The following is an 18,393-nucleotide window of genomic DNA, read 5'->3' on the forward strand; positions in this document are numbered from 1 at the left end:
TCGGGAATGTCCGAAGAATTGCGTCAGTGCAACACGGCATTCTGATTGGTAAATAACCAACTTGACCCATTAGGTCAAAGGATGCTGCTGCAGGTCAAATGCAAATGCATCATGGCGGAAAGTGATTTTCATCGAGAGTTTGCGTACGATCCAACACCTTCGTCAGTGGAGATAATATGACAATTTTGACTCCGACTGTGTTCCAACAGACTCAAATGTTTTTAATTTCATAAATTCTGGTAATAAAATGTGCATATTTGTTGTGATCATTTTTGTTTCTTCCTTGTGAAAATCAATGACGACTCAACTAATTTGGTAATTTGATTTTCCCTCAAAGACGTAATCTGTCACTTGATGAATCAAATTTTTCATTTGCACTCTTTTTCGAGGGGGGTGCTCGAGTAAGCGCCCACCCCTAAAAAATCGTGATTTTTTTGAGTTGAGGCCCCTGGGCGCTTACGCGGTCGAGTACGGTAGTACTCATTGATACATGAAAGTTTTTTTTATAGCAACAAGTTGAAGAATTTGTTTTCTCATCAAATGAATGCATCTACTTTTCATGTACCAATGGGAATCAATTGAAAACTTATTGACCCAAATCAATAATATGATACTATTTTTTCCAAACAATGTCTGGATGCTGTTTCTATTTATTTATTTCAGTTTGATGAAATCTATGTCACTTTTGTAGGGCTTAGTTTAAAATGCTACAGTCGTTGTGTTCCATAATTATGTATCAATGTGTGTAAAATACATAATCACAAAATTTGAACATGTGCTGCGTGACATCTGTAACGCTTTAAATACTTTTATAATATTGTAAATTACCAGTCCCAATAGAAATTGTTCTACATGGATGTAATGAGTTGTACTAGTGTAATAACATTTTGTGCTTTGTACCATTCATTGATTACTCATCAAATGATTTAACAAGTTTTCTAGTGTAATAACATTTTACACTTTGTACCATTCATTGATTACTCATCAAATGATTTAACAAGTTTTCTAGTGTAATAACATTTTACACTTTGTACCATTCATTGATTACTCATCAAATGATTTAATAAGTTTTCTAGTGTAATAACATTTTGTGCTTTGTACCATTCATTGATTACTCATCAAATGATTTAATAAGTTTTCTAGTGTAATAACATTTTGTGCTTTGTACCATTCATTGATTACTCTACAAACCCGATGTGTTTGTGATTCATTAATGTATATACTTTGTATTCTAGCCGAAGTCAAAAGAGTTGGTGATACTGTTCTTGGAATAGCAACCCAGTGTGTTCAAGTAAAGAATGTTAACAAGACTTCACCACAAACACTGTCTAATCTCTGTCTTAAAATCAATGTCAAATTAGGTGGTGTCAACAGTATTCTAGTTCCTAGTCTTCGGTGAGTGCATGCTTTGTTTTTAAACCATACCTACTAAATTAATTTAACCCCAAAAATTATTTTACAGAAAAATGTAATGATTTGGTTTTGAACACAATGTTTTGATGCTACTATGATCCTATGGCCTTTGTTTATCCTGTTTTTACATGCAAAACATGGGATCTAATAGTGAAAGGAAAATTGCTTCTTATTTGGTTTATGCTACAGACGTTTGTATAACTAAGTCTGTGGAAAAGGAATAGCAAAAGCTGTGTTGGATGTTTCCTGTGTACATATGTGTACATATATTGGTTAAGAACGGTAAAAGGTACAATGAAACAGGGGGTGAGGCCTCTATTAGAACATCCACACAAATTATTCTTCATTGTTCAAAAAAAAAATGGGATGCGACTTCTAATACTAATTTCATAGCTAGTAATATTAGAATAAAAACTGTTGTCTTGAGTGTAAATAGTCATATGTCTGTGAATGGCTGTGTAGTTACCTATCAATCTTCTTTTCACAGACCATCAATATTTTTAGAACCAGTAATATTTATTGGTGCTGATGTCACGCACCCACCTGCTGGGGATATGAAGAAACCATCGATAGCTGCCGTAAGTCTTCTTTACGTCACTTGGTCACTGACAAATATTTGAAAACCTTTCTTCGATAGCATTTTAATTTATAAATTTTAGACATTTAAAAAATTTGTATAAAATTCAGTAATTGAGTGAATATTAGATGAATACCAGAAACTTTAGTGGTCCACAACTGTGAACAAAGTCATTTTATGATAGGACAATATTAGATTCTTATGAATATAGATTATGAAGACCTCTTAGATTAAAATGTATAGTGAGGTTATGATGGACTCTCCAGATATACCATTGTAAAAATATACTTTGTCCAAACCATCTGTTTATAGAATAATTTCCAAGGCTTATGATTACCATTCTGCTGATAATACTTCAGCCACAATGACGTGTAGTAATAACCTTGTTAGTACAACATGCTACCACAGTTTGTATCACAATTATTGTACTTGCCATTCATCATAGGTTGTTGCTAGTATGGATGCTCATCCAAGTCGTTACGCTGCGTCTGTACGTGTACAAAGTCATCGCCAAGAACTGATAGAAGAGTTGTCACACATGGTGCGAGAATTACTGGTACAGTTCTATAAATCTACAAGATTCAAACCGACTAGAATTATCATGTACAGAGATGGTGTGAGTGAAGGACAATTTGCACAGGTAAGAGACTCCACTGAATTCTTTCCAAAATACTAAGATACCCATGACACTGGCCTTCTAATAAGCCCATGAGATTATGGGTCTAACAATTTAGGATTTTAAATAAATAAATTGATTATATTATATTAAAGAAATGATTATAAATTATATTAATTTATAATCATTTCTTGATTAAACTGCTAGAAATGTTAAGCATTTTATAATTCTCATAAAAAGTTTGTCTAGAATTGTCTGTGACTCTGCTCTCATAAGGACCCAATAAAAACATCATTTGTGCAATATTTCTCTGACCCCCACTGTCTAATGAACACATCCCTTGCTGTAAGCCTCCAAGGGTAATGAATGGGAAAAAAACTACATCAGTATGTAATTTATTAAGGACCATGAGAAAACTTCATTGTTACAATATTTCATATTTCAATGATAACTAACTTTTATGTGTTTTTGTTTTCTGATTGTATATAGGTATTGTCACATGAATTACGTGCACTCCGTGAAGCCTGTATGAAGTTGGAAGTGGGATATCAGCCTGGTATTACTTTTATAGTGGTTCAGAAGAGACATCACACAAGACTTTTTTGTTCTGACAAAAAGGAACAGGTAAAGTTAGTTCTAAATTGTTGGCTTTCATCCTAAAAGCTTTTTTTTATTAGAGTAGCTTAGACATTTTACCCTCAGAATGTGTTAACTGGAATGAGGAGGCTGTATGTCCTTTCTTTCACAGGAAGTTTTGAGTTTTTCATTTTTGTATACAAATATGAGCAATGTGATTTCAGCTATTCAAGCTTGTCTTGTCAGTGGAAAGAACAGTGTGTTTGGTAAGGTCTAGTTTTATGTAATCGTATAGTCAAACAGTGTTAGTGACCACATCCATATAAAGACCATCTGCCTATAGTGACCAACTGACCCCCCTTTCAGCAACATTTTTACAGATTTGCCATTAGAGACAATACTAATAATTAGTATTCTGTTTATGAAACAGTTTTTCATTTCCTCAAGTCAAAATTATTCGATTTTGATCAATTTAAGTTAATGTATTTTTGTTCCAACAATACCATCTTAATATTTTTTCAGTTGGGCAATCAATCAAAGAGTATTCCAACCTCCATAATGACCGCGGTAAACCGCAAGTTTGATTTCCTACTCTTCCCTAAAGACTATTTCATATTGAAGTTCTTTGGGTGGTCGCTATAGGCTACTTTGACTGTAATATAATATAGGTTTCTGGTGTCTTTTTTAATTATGTGTAACTCGTGTAAATAAGGTTTGTTATTGTTTGGAGTGCTGGTTAACCACAAGATGTAAAATAATGAAAGATCTGTCTAGTTACTGATTACATTTCTTGGTCTATTTGTAGATTGGTAAAAGTGGTAATATTCCTGCTGGTACTATAGTTGATAATGGTATTACACATCCAACTGAGTTTGATTTCTATCTATGCAGTCATGCTGGCATACAGGTATGTACCCACCGAAAACATCCCTTTCAGTATGTACTCTTCTTATATTATTTCTCATGCAGATTCATGTTAATTCAAATTGTATTGTCGTTTAGAATTTTATAGAGATAATAGTTTCCCAAATTTTCCCAAAAATGTCTACATGGAATATTGTGTGTGATTGACAGTCGTAATTTTACTCACGAAAAAAAAAGTTAAATTATTATTTTAATGTGTGATTATTTCTATTGACCAGGGCACGAGTCGTCCATCTCATTACCATGTGCTATGGGATGACAATCACTTCACGGCTGACAATTTACAGTGTTTGACCTATCAGTTGTGCCATACATATGTGCGATGTACACGTAGTGTATCAATTCCTGCACCTGCATACTATGCCCATTTGGTGGCATTTCGAGCTAGGTATCATTTGGTAGAGAAGGACCATGACAGGTAAGACCTCTAAAACATTATGTATGTATCATTGGAAAGCACATATACAACATTGTTTGGCTGGCTCTTTAACTTTTTACGAACAATTTATTCTGACCTGTCTTCATCTTAGCCAAGTCATCCGTGATCCTAAACGATTCTAATCTGTAATCTTTTCTAGATTATCAATCCATGTTAACCCAAGATTTGGTCAAATCATGTTGACTCTATTCATAACATTTATTCCTAGTGACTGAATTAATCTCTACACTGCTAGTGATCAGAGTCAAGCTTTTCATCTCGTCGTTGAATTTCAAATCGGCTTACACCAACGAATTCTGAAAAATGTAAATTGGAAAGTTGAAATTATATTTGGAAAAAGAAAAAGTTTCATTTTATCTAAAACACTTTTAGAATTGTAAATGACAGATTAAATTGGTACAGAATTTGTCAACAAGCAAATTGAATCTTTACAATATAAAATTGTGACCATCTAGGAATACTATTGAAAAATTATTTGATTGTCTTGTATCCCAATTTATGTTTGGACATCTGTTTCCTTTCATTTCATCATTATCAAGGTCAATCTGATTAAACAAATATCTCAAACATGGTCAGAATCGCATTAAGGCTTTTTTTTTAATTTTTTGTATATTTCAGTACCGTAGTATTACGACTGTCTGACATATTTTCTTGTCATGTTTGTTTGTTATTCTTTTGTCTTAATGTGTGTGATAGAAATGCAATGTCTTGGTGTGTGACACGAATGCTGTGTGACATGAATGCTGAGCTTGTTGCATGTGCCTTCAGTTTGATGCTGACTTATGCAGAGCTTTCTTCATACCTAACAAGGCCTGTCTGTTTCCTATCAACTCATGGTTTGAATATATTGACAGTGTCCAGTACTCTGTATCTCTCATCTAAGTCAATGTGTTTGCGGTTTTAATAATGTGTAGAAATGATTTCTGAGTTGATTAGGATTCATGTTGTCTGTTATAAAATGTAATATTCACATCTGAACACACATTTTGCTGAATTTGTTCATAGAAAATTTTTAAATCGTACATTTTGTACTTCCCAGAATACTTACCCAGAAAGATCAAGGTCAAGATATAAGGTTGTTTTGTATCTGCTTGCCAATATTAATACTTTATTACTTCATATCCCATATAAATTTGAGAAGCATGTGAACATTTTATGATAAATACAGGCATCATATTAAACCAGATCCAAAGTAATCTTGTTTAGGTGCAAGTTAGGGGGTCTTATGAAGATATAGATAATGCTGGATGTATTAATCTGGCAAGGAAAGATAAGTGCCATTTTAGCTACCAGGTAACTTATAGGGGGATGCAATCATTGTAAAGAGTTTCCATGTGATATCTGTTTCCAAGGCCTTGCAGTTGTTCAACGTCATGAGAACCAAAGCCAACTTTTGTCACCAAGTCTTATAATATGTCTTGTACTGATTTCCTGTTTCCAAGGCCTTGCAGTTGTTCAACATCATGAGAACCAAAGCCAACTTTTGTCACAAAGTCTTATAATATGTCTTTTACTGATTTCCTGTTTCTAAGGCCTTGCAGTTGTTCAACATCATGAGAACCAAAGCCAACTTTTGTCACCAAGTCTTATGTCTTGTACTGATTTCCTGTTTCCAAGGCCTTGCAGTTGTTCAACGTCATGAGCACCAAAGCCAACTTTTGTCACCAAGTCTTATGTCTTGTACTGATTTCCTGTTTCCAAGGCCTTGCAGTTGTTCAACGTCATGAGCACCAAAGCCAACTTTTGTCACAAAGTCTTATATGTCTTTTACTGATTTCCTGTTTCTAAGGCCTTGCAGTTGTTCAACGTCATGAGAACCAAAGCCAACTTTTGTCACCAAGTCTTATGTCTTGTACTGATTTCCTGTTTCCAAGGCCTTGCAGTTGTTCAACATCATGAGCACCAAAGCCAACTTTTGTCACAAAGTCTTATAATATGTCTTGTACTGATTTCCTGTTTCCAAGGCCTTGCAGTTGTTCAACATCATGAGAACCAAAGCCAACTTTTGTCACCAAGTCTTATAATATGTCTTTTACTGATTTCCTGTTTCTAAGGCCTTGCAGTTGTTCAACGTCATGAGAACCAAAGCCAACTTTTGTCACCAAGTCTTATGTCTTGTACTGATTTCCTGTTTCTAAGGCCTTGCAGTTGTTCAACGTCATGAGAACCAAAGCCAACTTTTGTCACCAAGTCTTATGTCTTGTACTGATTTCCTGTTTCTAAGGCCTTGCAGTTGTTCAACATCATGAGCACCAAAGCCAACTTTTGTCACAAAGTCTTATAATATGTCTTGTACTGATTTCCTGTTTCCAAGGCCTTGCAGTTGTTCAACGTCATGAGAACCAAAGCCAACTTTTGTCACCAAGTCTTATGTCTTTTACTGATTTCCTGTTTCTAAGGCCTTGCAGTTGTTCAACGTCATGAGAACCAAAGCCAACTTTTGTCACAAAGTCTTATGTCTTGTACTGATTTCCTGTTTCCAAGGCCTTGCAGTTGTTCAACGTCATGAGAACCAAAGCCAACTTTTGTCACCAAGTCTTATGTCTTGTACTGATTTCCTGTTTCTAAGGCCTTGCAGTTGTTCAACATCATGAGCACCAAAGCCAACTTTTGTCACAAAGTCTTATAATATGTCTTGTACTGATTTCCTGTTTCCAAGGCCTTGCAGTTGTTCAACGTCATGAGAACCAAAGCCAACTTTTGTCACCAAGTCTTATGTCTTGTACTGATTTCCTGTTTCCAAGGCCTTGCAGTTGTTCAACATCATGAGCACCAAAGCCAACTTTTGTCACAAAGTCTTATAATATGTCTTGTACTGATTTCCTGTTTCCAAGGCCTTGCAGTTGTTCAACATCATGAGCACCAAAGCCAACTTTTGTCACAAAGTCTTATAATGTGTCTTGTACTGATTTCCTGTTTCCAAGGCCTTGCAGTTGTTCAACGTCATGAGAACCAAAGCCAACTTTTGTCACCAAGTCTTATGTCTTTTACTGATTTCCTGTTTCTAAGGCCTTGCAGTTGTTCAACATCATGAGAACCAAAGCCAACTTTTGTCACAAAGTCTTATAATATGTCTTTTACTGATTTCCTGTTTCCAAGGCCTTGCAGTTGTTCAACGTCATGAGCACCAAAGCCAACTTTTGTCACAAAGTCTTATAATATGTCTTTTACTGATTTCCTGTTTCTAAGGCCTTGCAGTTGTTCAACGTCATGAGAACCAAAGCCAACTTTTGTCACCAAGTCTTATGTCTTGTACTGATTTCCTGTTTCTAAGGCCTTGCAGTTGTTCAACATCATGAGCACCAAAGCCAACTTTTGTCACCAAGTCTTATAATATGTCTTGTACTGATTTCCTGTTTCCAAGGCCTTGCAGTTGTTCAACGTCATGAGCACCAAAGCCAACTTTTGTCACAAAGTCTTATAATATGTCTTTTACTGATTTCCTGTTTCTAAAGCCTTGCAGTTGTTCAACGTCATGAGAACCAAAGCCAACTTTTGTCACCAAGTCTTATGTCTTGTACTGATTTCCTGTTTCTAAGGCCTTGCAGTTGTTCAACGTCATGAGAACCAAAGCCAACTTTTGTCACCAAGTCTTATAATATGTCTTTTACTGATTTCCTGTTTCTAAGGCCTTGCAGTTGTTCAACGTCATGAGAACCAAAGCCAACTTTTGTCACCAAGTCTTATGTCTTGTACTGATTTCCTGTTTCCAAGGCCTTGCAGTTGTTCAACGTCATGAGAACCAAAGCCAACTTTTGTCACCAAGTCTTATGTCTTGTACTGATTTCCTGTTTCTAAGGCCTTGCAGTTGTTCAACATCATGAGCACCAAAGCCAACTTTTGTCACAAAGTCTTATGTCTTGTACTGATTTCCTGTTTCCAAGGCCTTGCAGTTGTTCAACGTCATGAGAACCAAAGCCAACTTTTGTCACCAAGTCTTATGTCTTGTACTGATTTCCTGTTTCTAAGGCCTTGCAGTTGTTCAACATCATGAGCACCAAAGCCAACTTTTGTCACAAAGTCTTATAATATGTCTTGTACTGATTTCCTGTTTCCATGGCCTTGCAGTTGTTCAACGTCATGAGAACCAAAGCCAACTTTTGTCACCAAGTCTTATGTCTTGTACTGATTTCCTGTTTCTAAGGCCTTGCAGTTGTTCAACATCATGAGCACCAAAGCCAACTTTTGTCACAAAGTCTTATAATATGTCTTGTACTGATTTCCTGTTTCCAAGGCCTTGCAGTTGTTCAACATCATTAGCACCAAAGCCAACTTTTGTCACCAAGTCTTATAATATGTCTTGTATTGATTTCCTGTTTCCAAGGCCTTGCAGTTGTTCAACGTCATGAGCACCAAAGCCAACTTTTGTCACCAAGTCTTATAATGTGTCTTGTACTGATTTCCTGTTTCCAAGGCCTTGCAGTTGTTCAACGTCATGAGCACCAAAGCCAACTTTTGTCACAAAGTCTTATAATATGTCTTTTACTGATTTCCTGTTTCTAAGGCCTTGCAGTTGTTCAACATCATGAGAACCAAAGCCAACTTTTGTCACCAAGTCTTATAATGTGTCTTGTACTGATTTCCTGTTTCCAAGGCCTTGCAGTTGTTCAACGTCATGAGAACCAAAGCCAACTTTTGTCACCAAGTCTTATGTCTTGTACTGATTTCCTGTTTCCAAGGCCTTGCAGTTGTTCAACGTCATGAGCACCAAAGCCAACTTTTGTCACCAAGTCTTATGTCTTGTACTGATTTCCTGTTTCCAAGGCCTTGCAGTTGTTCAACGTCATGAGAACCAAAGCCAACTTTTGTCACCAAGTCTTATAATATGTCTTGTACTGATTTCCTGTTTCCAAGGCCTTGCAGTTGTTCAACGTCATGAGCACCAAAGCCAACTTTTTTCACCAAGTCTTATGTCTTGTACTGATTTCCTGTTTCCAAGGCCTTGCAGTTGTTCAACGTCATGAGAACCAAAACCAACTTTTGTCACCAAGTCTTATAATATGTCTTGTACTGATTTCCTGTTTCCAAGGCCTTGCAGTTGTTCAACGTCATGAGCACCAAAGCCAACTTTTGTCACCAAGTCTTATGTCTTGTACTGATTTCCTGTTTCCAAGGCCTTGCAGTTGTTCAACGTCATGAGAACCAAAACCAACTTTTGTCACCAAGTCTTATAATATGTCTTGTACTGATTTCCTGTTTCCAAGGCCTTGCAGTTGTTCAACGTCATGAGCACCAAAGCCAACTTTTGTCACAAAGTCTTATAATATGTCTTTTACTGATTTCCTGTTTCTAAGGCCTTGCAGTTGTTCAACGTCATGAGAACCAAAGCCAACTTTTGTCACCAAGTCTTATAATATGTCTTGTACTGATTTCCTGTTTCCATGTTTTGTTTGGTGTTGAATTTGCAAAAAATGTAAAAAAAAAATGTCACAGTGCTTATACTGTGCAATGATACAAGAGATTGTGTAAGTTGCCTCCAAAACCCTTATAAGTCTTAAATTGTTTTTTATTGATCTTAAAAATCTTATATGGGCTGAACCTCACTGCTGTGGAAACCCTGTGTTTTTTGCTGTACCTCATTAGAAGGTGCTGTTCTAAACATGTATCCTGAATGAGGCTGGTTAAGTTTTGAGCAAAACTTGGTGTGCACAGTTTAACTTGACAAATCAGTTAAGGCATCCTTGTCATCACAGACTTGACCATTTGAAGCGGGCGGGCAAGGGCTTTCACATAAACATACATAGTGTTATATGTATTTCAATATCATGTTTTATCAGATTGTCAGAATTTTTCTCACCAAAATTTGCTGACCATATTTTGCTTGGCATTTTTCCAGGTACCCCTTATTGAACTTATGGAGCATGAACACACTAGTTCACAATACAGCTTCTTTACACAGTGCAGTACTTGGAAACTTTTTGTTTTTTTTAGTTTTTTTAAATGACTCAGAAATCATTTCTTACCATCACTTTATTTATTGTTGCTAGTTACTTAATGTGCTGCCCTCTACAGGTTATATGACTGTTTTTATGTTTATTTTTTATGTAGCAACCAAGGGTATTCAGGATTATCAGAGTAAGAATCATTATTTTTCTTTCGTTTTCTCACATTTGTATTATGAAACATTTCGATTTTAAGTCGCTTTATATGTCCATATTTAGTCATGGAGCCAAGAAAAATGATTTTTGATATCTTCAGATTGATTATTGATCAGTTTTTCTTCAAAGAATACTGAACTGATGATTAGGGACTGGAGACATTTGGTCAGAAACATGTTTTTGTCGATCAGTTTTGAGTGAAGAACTTCTTCTAATGTTTATTTCTGCCTGTCAGGACTTGCCTTTTGGAAAAGGCTGGAAAACCACAAATATCTCCTAAAAGCACTGACATGAGTTGTGGGACTGCTTTCAATGTGTTCAGAAATAATTTTGCATATGTCCTAGGTGACAATTTTTATGAGCCTTTAAAAGAAAGGACTGGTCTGTATATCCTTCCTTAAATTTATAATTGGCTTGCTTTGAAATTTTAAGAGCATTGATCGTTTTACTGCATATAACATGATTGTAGTGAGACTTGTCGGTGTAGTACAAACAATATTCAATAAACTACATGTATGCAGGGATATTATTAGGATATTTGTAATGTACCATGAAAACCAATATCATGAAATATGTGTTTTTGTACTGAAGCAGCTATACTTCAGCAATACTTTAGAACATTACACAACTGTACATACTGTACTGTATGAAAAAAAAAAAAACAGTGTTGGAAATTTAGCTAAAAAAAATTTGGGAATTAACTTGTTTTGTTAATTTACTCAGCAATTTATTGAAAGTAATTTACTAATGATCCTTTTAGAATTGCTATCAACACATCAATCTTTTTAAAAAGTTAACAATTTCAAAATTAGTTTACAATTTTACCAGCACAGTATGATGGTACAATTCTATTTTCATCTCAGCTTTCCAAATGTCTCCAGTCTTTCATGAATATTGAGGGTGAAACCATTGACAAGAAATAGCACAATCTTGTTTGAGAACAAGTTTGTGCATAAGGTCTGCAAACCTGAATAGCATTTATTTCTTAATGATGTATCCTACAATTCTATGTATAATAGAAGTTTTTAACAGAAAGCATAATGTGGTCTGTCTGTCCATTTGTCTGTCTGTTTGTCTGTCCATATGTCTTTGGGCAATTCTGCCAGCCCAAACATGTATTTATTTCTAACTAAAAAATCATGACAATCAATGCCACTAGTTTTCAGAGCAATATACTACAGTCTCAGTGATTTAAAACACATCTGGAAAAATGTCCAAAAAAAAAAAGATGTTTTGTTTTTCAATACAAGATGCAAATCTGGACATGAAAAAGTTAATTCATCAAATTATTTGTTTATCTTCGACTTAACTGCATGTCTGTAGTGACATCTCAAATGCACACATCATAAAATAGAGATGAATATATCGTTGCATAGTTCATCTTCTTGCTTTAATCTCTTTTGTTTTACCCACCAACTGTCTTTAATATTTGGTGGGCAAAATTTCTAGTATTTTAATCCTGATATTCAGTTTAAACTATTAAAATTTAGAGGATACTAACAAAGCCTTTAATATTAATGACTTAATTAAAAGCAAGTTGCAAGATACAGGTGTATGCAAATGTTACGGCTGCTGCTGAAATTTGTTTTATTATTGCTTGTCAGCAAAAGTTTCTTGTATGAATAATAATGAATAACATCATCAAATAATAATCATCTAATGATTTGCAAAAGCTTAATGCAGTGAATGTGTGCACACAGTTTTAAAGGCCCACTGCATCCTGGAAGAGGGGGAGTCAGTATGTTATAAAGCACCAAATTTGTTCTGTCTTGACAAAAGTTTTGAATTGTTCATGAATTTATGAGGAGAAAACTGAACCATAGCTACCTATGCTTCTTTTGAACCATAATGTGATATCGGTAGAACATGCTGTATTCCATAGACAAACAGACGGACGGACAATGACAGCTGACAGCACCATACTGTTCTCAGAAGTCCACATATGATCGGTGACATCCCGTGCAATTCCTTCTTGTTAATTCACTCAGTCAGTCAGACGATGTGGGGTGTATGGAATCCATCCATTTTGTACATGCTACCCAAGTCACTCACTTTGTCTTCACAAATTGTCTTGCATTGATCTGCTAGCTGAAGTTAGCCAAACTCAGTCTGTTTTATTTTGTGATGAGGGAGTAGTGGACTGAACATTGTCATGTTTGGGCCAATGACTGTAAACAGGCATGAGACAGACAGACAGACAGACACAGGCAGGCAGACAGGCAGATTACTGACCCATTCAGAGAGTAGTTTAACCAGACTGCTCCTTAAATAATTTGGATCTATCTATCTGTCTACATATAATATATCTTTTTTCTAACTCTTGATGGTCACCCTGTTTATATATTTCCTCTATAGCATTGGTCATCCGTCTACAACTAACAAGTGAGTGTCCCAGTCACATACATTATAAGCTTTCTCCATATCACACCCGAGCTCAGCTAGCTTGTGTTTTTCATAATTTATTTCATTTTACAAACTGAAGAAAGTCTGCATAAGTTGAGAAGCGGATGTTTTGCTTTCGGAAACAAAATAGTGCTTATTGTGCATCGCATATCTTATACTTGCATGTTGTATGTAATCAGCTTTTTTTTTTGTCTTTTTTTTTTTTTGCTTTCCTTTCCGTTGTAGCAGTGGACATCAATCTGGAAACAACAGCAAGTGAGTGGCTGCGATTTTAATAATTCAAGCTCTTGTTCCTCTTATAGTGATAGTTGAAATGCATGTCTGTTATTCTAAACAGAGCCACTTGTGTGTGTGTTCTTTTCCTCACATTGTTTGCTAATGCAGCAAGCTAGCTTGCCAAAAAGCTAATACTCAGCAATTGGTCATGTTAAGATGAAAGCAAATCTCATTACTTCTCATATATTATATAAATCAATAGATAATAATTGACTTTAGAAACTCTAGATTCCTTATTTCTATAAACCACAGCAGCTGAAAGTACATGTATAATAATAGTTGGGCAAAGCAAACTGTTGTAATCTCTAATACTGTATTTTTTAGATATGTTGTGGTCACTTTAATACCTTTCAGTTCTACACAAATAATATTGTGTTCGGTATTGACATCATACTATACTTGAACAATGAATGTTATATGAAAAATGCCGTACTGACAAACTGACAGACTTGATGACACAACCAGACACAAACTAAATGATTTATTGCTAGTTGCGGGGTGTACATTTTTCTGATCATGCTGTGTTTTGGCAATATATTATTTGTGATATCACTTATAAGAATACTGAAATACTGTGTAAATTGCACCCAGGCATTGTTGATTTAACTAACCTGATACCTTTTTACTCTGAGCTGTAAAAACATGTTTGCAATTTGACTTTTGTTAATTAGTTTTGAAAGTCTGATGATTAACAAGAATGTAGTATAACTGACTGTTTGCTGTAGCTGTTATATACGGCCTTACTGCCAATGTGATTCAATTTTGGTTGGGTTTGTGATAAGTTATTTACATTATCTTGAATTTATCAAACTGTCTTAATATTTCTTAATATTGGTAAACAAAACAATAAATTCATAATTAGGAAAGAGCACAATTCATAAAATTATCTGCCAAGCAATGAAGGTGTTTAGTACATGTCTTGTTAAGACTTCACAAAAGTATTTCTATATTGCCAAAATAAAGCCATTTTTTCCAGATTCATTGTATTTAGATTTTTGGCTTATTGTCAGAAATAATGTAAACCTGTATAAATGTTCTGTCAAATTTTTTTAATTGAGTTGATTTCTGAACGTTACCTAAATATACGATTACCGGTATTAGCAATCAATATTCTTACAATAGGCGTCCTAAGAACTTAATTATTGTCTGTGTTCCACTGAAAGTAAATTTGCTTTGACTGACTCCTCCTCTTCTTTTTGGGTCGTCACCCTTTGAACTTTGGACTACTTCATCTCATTAGTTGCACAGCATGGTATTAATTTCATGAAATGTTTTTGTGTGTTTCCGTTAACTACCTAATACATTAATTCATTGTAAATGTGTCTTCCATTGTGTCAATTTCATAGTACTAATGTTCTATTGTGAGTCAAGTTGCTTTATGAGCAAACCTAAAACTTGTGACATCTGCTAATCACTGATTATTCCACCATTTGGAGGAGATTTCATGTATCGTTAGTGAACCTTCCCAATTTCAACCTGATTTAATGTTAACACTTGTTGACAGACATTACTCATATGTTACTCATTATTTTATTTTCATAGTGGAGAAGGAAGCCATCATTCTGGTTCAACTGGGAACGGTGAAAGGACACATTCTGCCATGGCAAGGGCAATACAGGTCCACCAGGACACCCAGAAAGTTATGTATTTTGCCTAATAAAAGAAGACTATGCACTGCTATTAGGCTCAATAAGGATGATTGTTACACATTTCATTATTCATCACAAACACTATATTTTATTTATCTCAAATCCCCTGTTTTGTTTTCTGTTTACCCATTGCTGTGAACAACTTATGAAGTTTGAGTTTGTTGCACATACTCAAAATTTCAAGATGTTTTGTATTGTTGTATAGTGTAGATTTGTTGCTATATTTCACTCACAGAATATTTACTCTGCCTTGCTGCATTTTTATCTTCTATGCTGCAAGGACGTTTTTTAAAAGGTCCAGTTACGTATTATAAGAATGTTTTGGAAAGTTGCTTTGAGCGTGTTCACAATTATCAACTGAGCTCTGATTTGTGTTTTTGCTGTGCAATGGATTTATCTGTTAGTTACTTGTTTTGTACTTTATTTAATCTCCTCAAAGTCAGCGGATCATGCATGAAATAAACATATCATGGTCCAGTGGTAATTCTAATAATGTTTAGTACATGTCTCTCTATCAATGTCTTCTGAAACGTTATGAAAATGATTAGTTTGAATTTAAATTGTATGCAGAGACTGGTTTTCTTTACATCAGGCAACAATATAATTTTATTATTGGCGAGTATCACGTCTTGCACACTTCTATTAGATGTGCCTTGCATAGCATCTGTCTGTAAATAAATAACGACAAAACACAAAACAGAGTCTAGCTTATGAACAGAATGGTGGTTATAACCATTGTAATTATAGGGTACTAACTGGACACCCTCTTAATAATGAACAGATAGGTGTGATAATACTATGCTTTTTACCAAAGCAGTTCGGACTACTCCACCAACAGTCTTTCACAGTGCTTAATATCTTGTCAGTTTTGAAGTCTTCAAGCCATTTTATGATTATAAACAGAAACATTTACTGGTACTGATGTATGGCAAAAGTGACCTGAACTGCTCAACAAAAAAAAAACAAAAACATCTTCCGATTTTTATTTTTATTTTTCTAAAGTTACATATCAAAGAGTTAGGGATATAACTGTGCAAAGATTTAGTCCCGTCAACTCGTTAATTTATACGACCTTTGACATATCATTTGTATAATGCGTCACACTGCTTATATTCCACACAGTGAGTGTCCTATGTTAGTGGTTTATGAATGTATGCAATATATTGACACCCTCGGCGAAATATGCAACAGTATTCTTACCCAAACTGCTGCATCTATGTACCTCTTTAATGACATGAAACAGTAAAGTTTTTGAAGCTTTATCATATTTGTTATTTTGTTAAAAATATTGTAGTATTTCTGGCAGTTAACTGTCAATTTTATCAATGGTATTTTTTTTTATTTGAGACTCTCATTTTGTTTGTTTTGTGGTGAGTTGTACTTTATTTTTTAGACGTTATTGAGTATTTTGACGAGTATTTAAATTTGAAAAAAAGTATAATCAATATAAAGAAGTATATCTACTATTGCCCGGTATGCGTGGTTATTTTGACTAATCACCAGTACCAATCACCACTTTCGATGTATTATATCTACTAGTGATTGTTTAACACTTGTGTATTGGTGTTGTAAAAAAAAATATTTGTAAAAATCTAAATTCTGCATAAAATAGCAATCTGACAAAACGAACAGTAATAGGTTACACAATACAATGTTTTCAAATATATTGGGGCTATATAACTTGTAGAAAACTTTTTTAAATAAACTTCATCTTGTGCTGTATTTTGAGAGATCAAGAATGACAAATTTGTCTTTTGTATGTATGTGGTGTTCGTAAATTGGGAAAATAACATTGACTCTGCTCAGAATTTGGCTAGAAGGCTGTGAAGGCATGAAATGTGTGGCTTATAATTTGAGGTGATATTCAAGGTTTGGTTGTAAAGAGCATATATTCAGTAAAAAAAAAGTGGAAAATTTCTTTTTGTTATTTAAAATAAATCTAAGAAAAAATGCAGTTTTGATTGATAAAGAAGATGCTGAAATTAATATTTCTATATATTTACATTGGCAGAGGTACCCAACATGCAATGTTAAATATGATTAGGTCTAGTTTTGATTATAAAAACTGTTTTTGGACATTTATGTACAACAACATCATGTAATAAGTTGGAAATTGAAACTAGTATGATCAATTAACTAACATGCAAATCAAAATTTTATTGAAAAAAAAAAAATGTATTTTATTACCATGGCAATGTTAAAGTTGCACTCTGAGGATCTTGCAATACATTATCAACATGGACAGAGTTGATATGGTACAAATACAGCATTAATGAAGTCATGCAAATTTATGTAAATCCATACAGTTTTCAAGAGCATTAACTTATGAATATTCAAATATGATGAAGTGCACAATTTGAAACTAAAGTTGCAGAGCAATAAAGAGAATTCCTCAGATTGCACCTTTAGGTTACCTAACCTTTATTATTGATAGATAAACTTTAGTGGACGTTCCTTCACACATTCCACTATTGTTAAGACAAATCTTGCATAATGCACATTTATGTCAAAAATGTAATTGCAGTAAAATGTGATTTAAATCTTGAATTATTAAAATTAGTGCCAACTACATCAAGTGCAGGCTTTACCATATTTGCTCTATTAGTAGTGCACGTGCTCATGTAAAAACAGGTTTCTATGGGCAAAATTTGATTGCTTCGCTATATAGCAAATATGATTTCTTTTTATATGCGCTTCTAATAGAGCAAATACAGTATTTGCAGAATGTCCATTGAAAGGTTGAAAATATATTTGTTTGTAATCCAGGCACTTGTTTATTATAAGAAGTAAACGTCTGTAAATTTGAGAAAATAAACAGTTTCAAGTTTACGCTAAACATTATTGAATTTTTTCATCATTTTGCAGCAATTAAATGTAGTAGAAAAAAAAGTGAATAATGTTAGTATTTTTAAGCTTCATGGTCTTCTGAAGGATTTAGAAAAGGGTTAGTGTCTTGGCCAACTCCTGGGGATGGATGGGTGAAAACTCTGTATTGATCTTAAATATTGGTGTGACTTTGTATTCACGTCTGTGTTTGGATTGCAATAACTTGTTAGCAATAATAGTCTGGTTGTTGTTACTAGCATTGATCAGTAGAAATGTCTGTCTGTCAATATATATATATATTATTTACTGCTAGTCCAATAAAGATAATTGAAAACAAAACTTGTCCTGAATGTTTTATTTTTAGACCCCGTTCGGACGCAGTCCGAAAACGGGGACTTATGTTTTGACCTCTGTGCGTGCGTCCGGACCTGTATCTTAGAAATGCCTGGACCACTCACAATCAAACTTCACACATACATCATACATGATATCACACAGATGCACGTCAATTCGTTTCATGATCTGATTAAAGATGGCCGAATGGCGGCCATATTTGTGCTAAAAATCATCAAAATCGAGCATTTCCTGGTTGTTTA

The 18,393-nt window shown here is 34.5% G+C and overlaps 1 protein-coding gene across 5 annotated transcripts in view; it reads left to right on the forward strand.

Annotated features, from left to right (window-relative positions):
- The window catches only part of LOC102807770 (protein argonaute-2-like), a 46,427-nt gene extending 28,291 nt beyond the window's left edge, over positions 1-18,136 (forward strand). Inside the window, exons 14-23 of one of the 5 annotated variants that reach the window (XM_085508118.1) lie at positions 1,236-1,395; positions 1,901-1,991; positions 2,436-2,630; positions 3,096-3,230; positions 3,988-4,089; positions 4,325-4,524; positions 10,594-10,620; positions 12,999-13,025; positions 13,272-13,301; positions 14,865-18,136. In XM_085508118.1, the coding sequence (XP_085364244.1) occupies positions 1,236-1,395; positions 1,901-1,991; positions 2,436-2,630; positions 3,096-3,230; positions 3,988-4,089; positions 4,325-4,524; positions 10,594-10,620; positions 12,999-13,025; positions 13,272-13,301; positions 14,865-14,979 (1,082 nt within the window). In that variant the 3' untranslated portion in view covers positions 14,980-18,136. The remainder of the gene's footprint in view (positions 1-1,235; positions 1,396-1,900; positions 1,992-2,435; positions 2,631-3,095; positions 3,231-3,987; positions 4,090-4,324; positions 4,525-10,593; positions 10,621-12,998; positions 13,026-13,271; positions 13,302-14,864) is intronic. The other 4 variants (XM_085508119.1, XM_085508120.1, XM_085508121.1 and 1 more) reach the window with 4 other exon arrangements.
- The last annotated feature ends 257 nt before the right edge of the window (positions 18,137-18,393 follow it).

Source organism: Saccoglossus kowalevskii, chromosome 14, assembly GCF_978046115.1.
Source record: "Saccoglossus kowalevskii chromosome 14, keSacKowa6.1, whole genome shotgun sequence".
NCBI lineage: Eukaryota > Metazoa > Hemichordata > Enteropneusta > Harrimaniidae > Saccoglossus > Saccoglossus kowalevskii.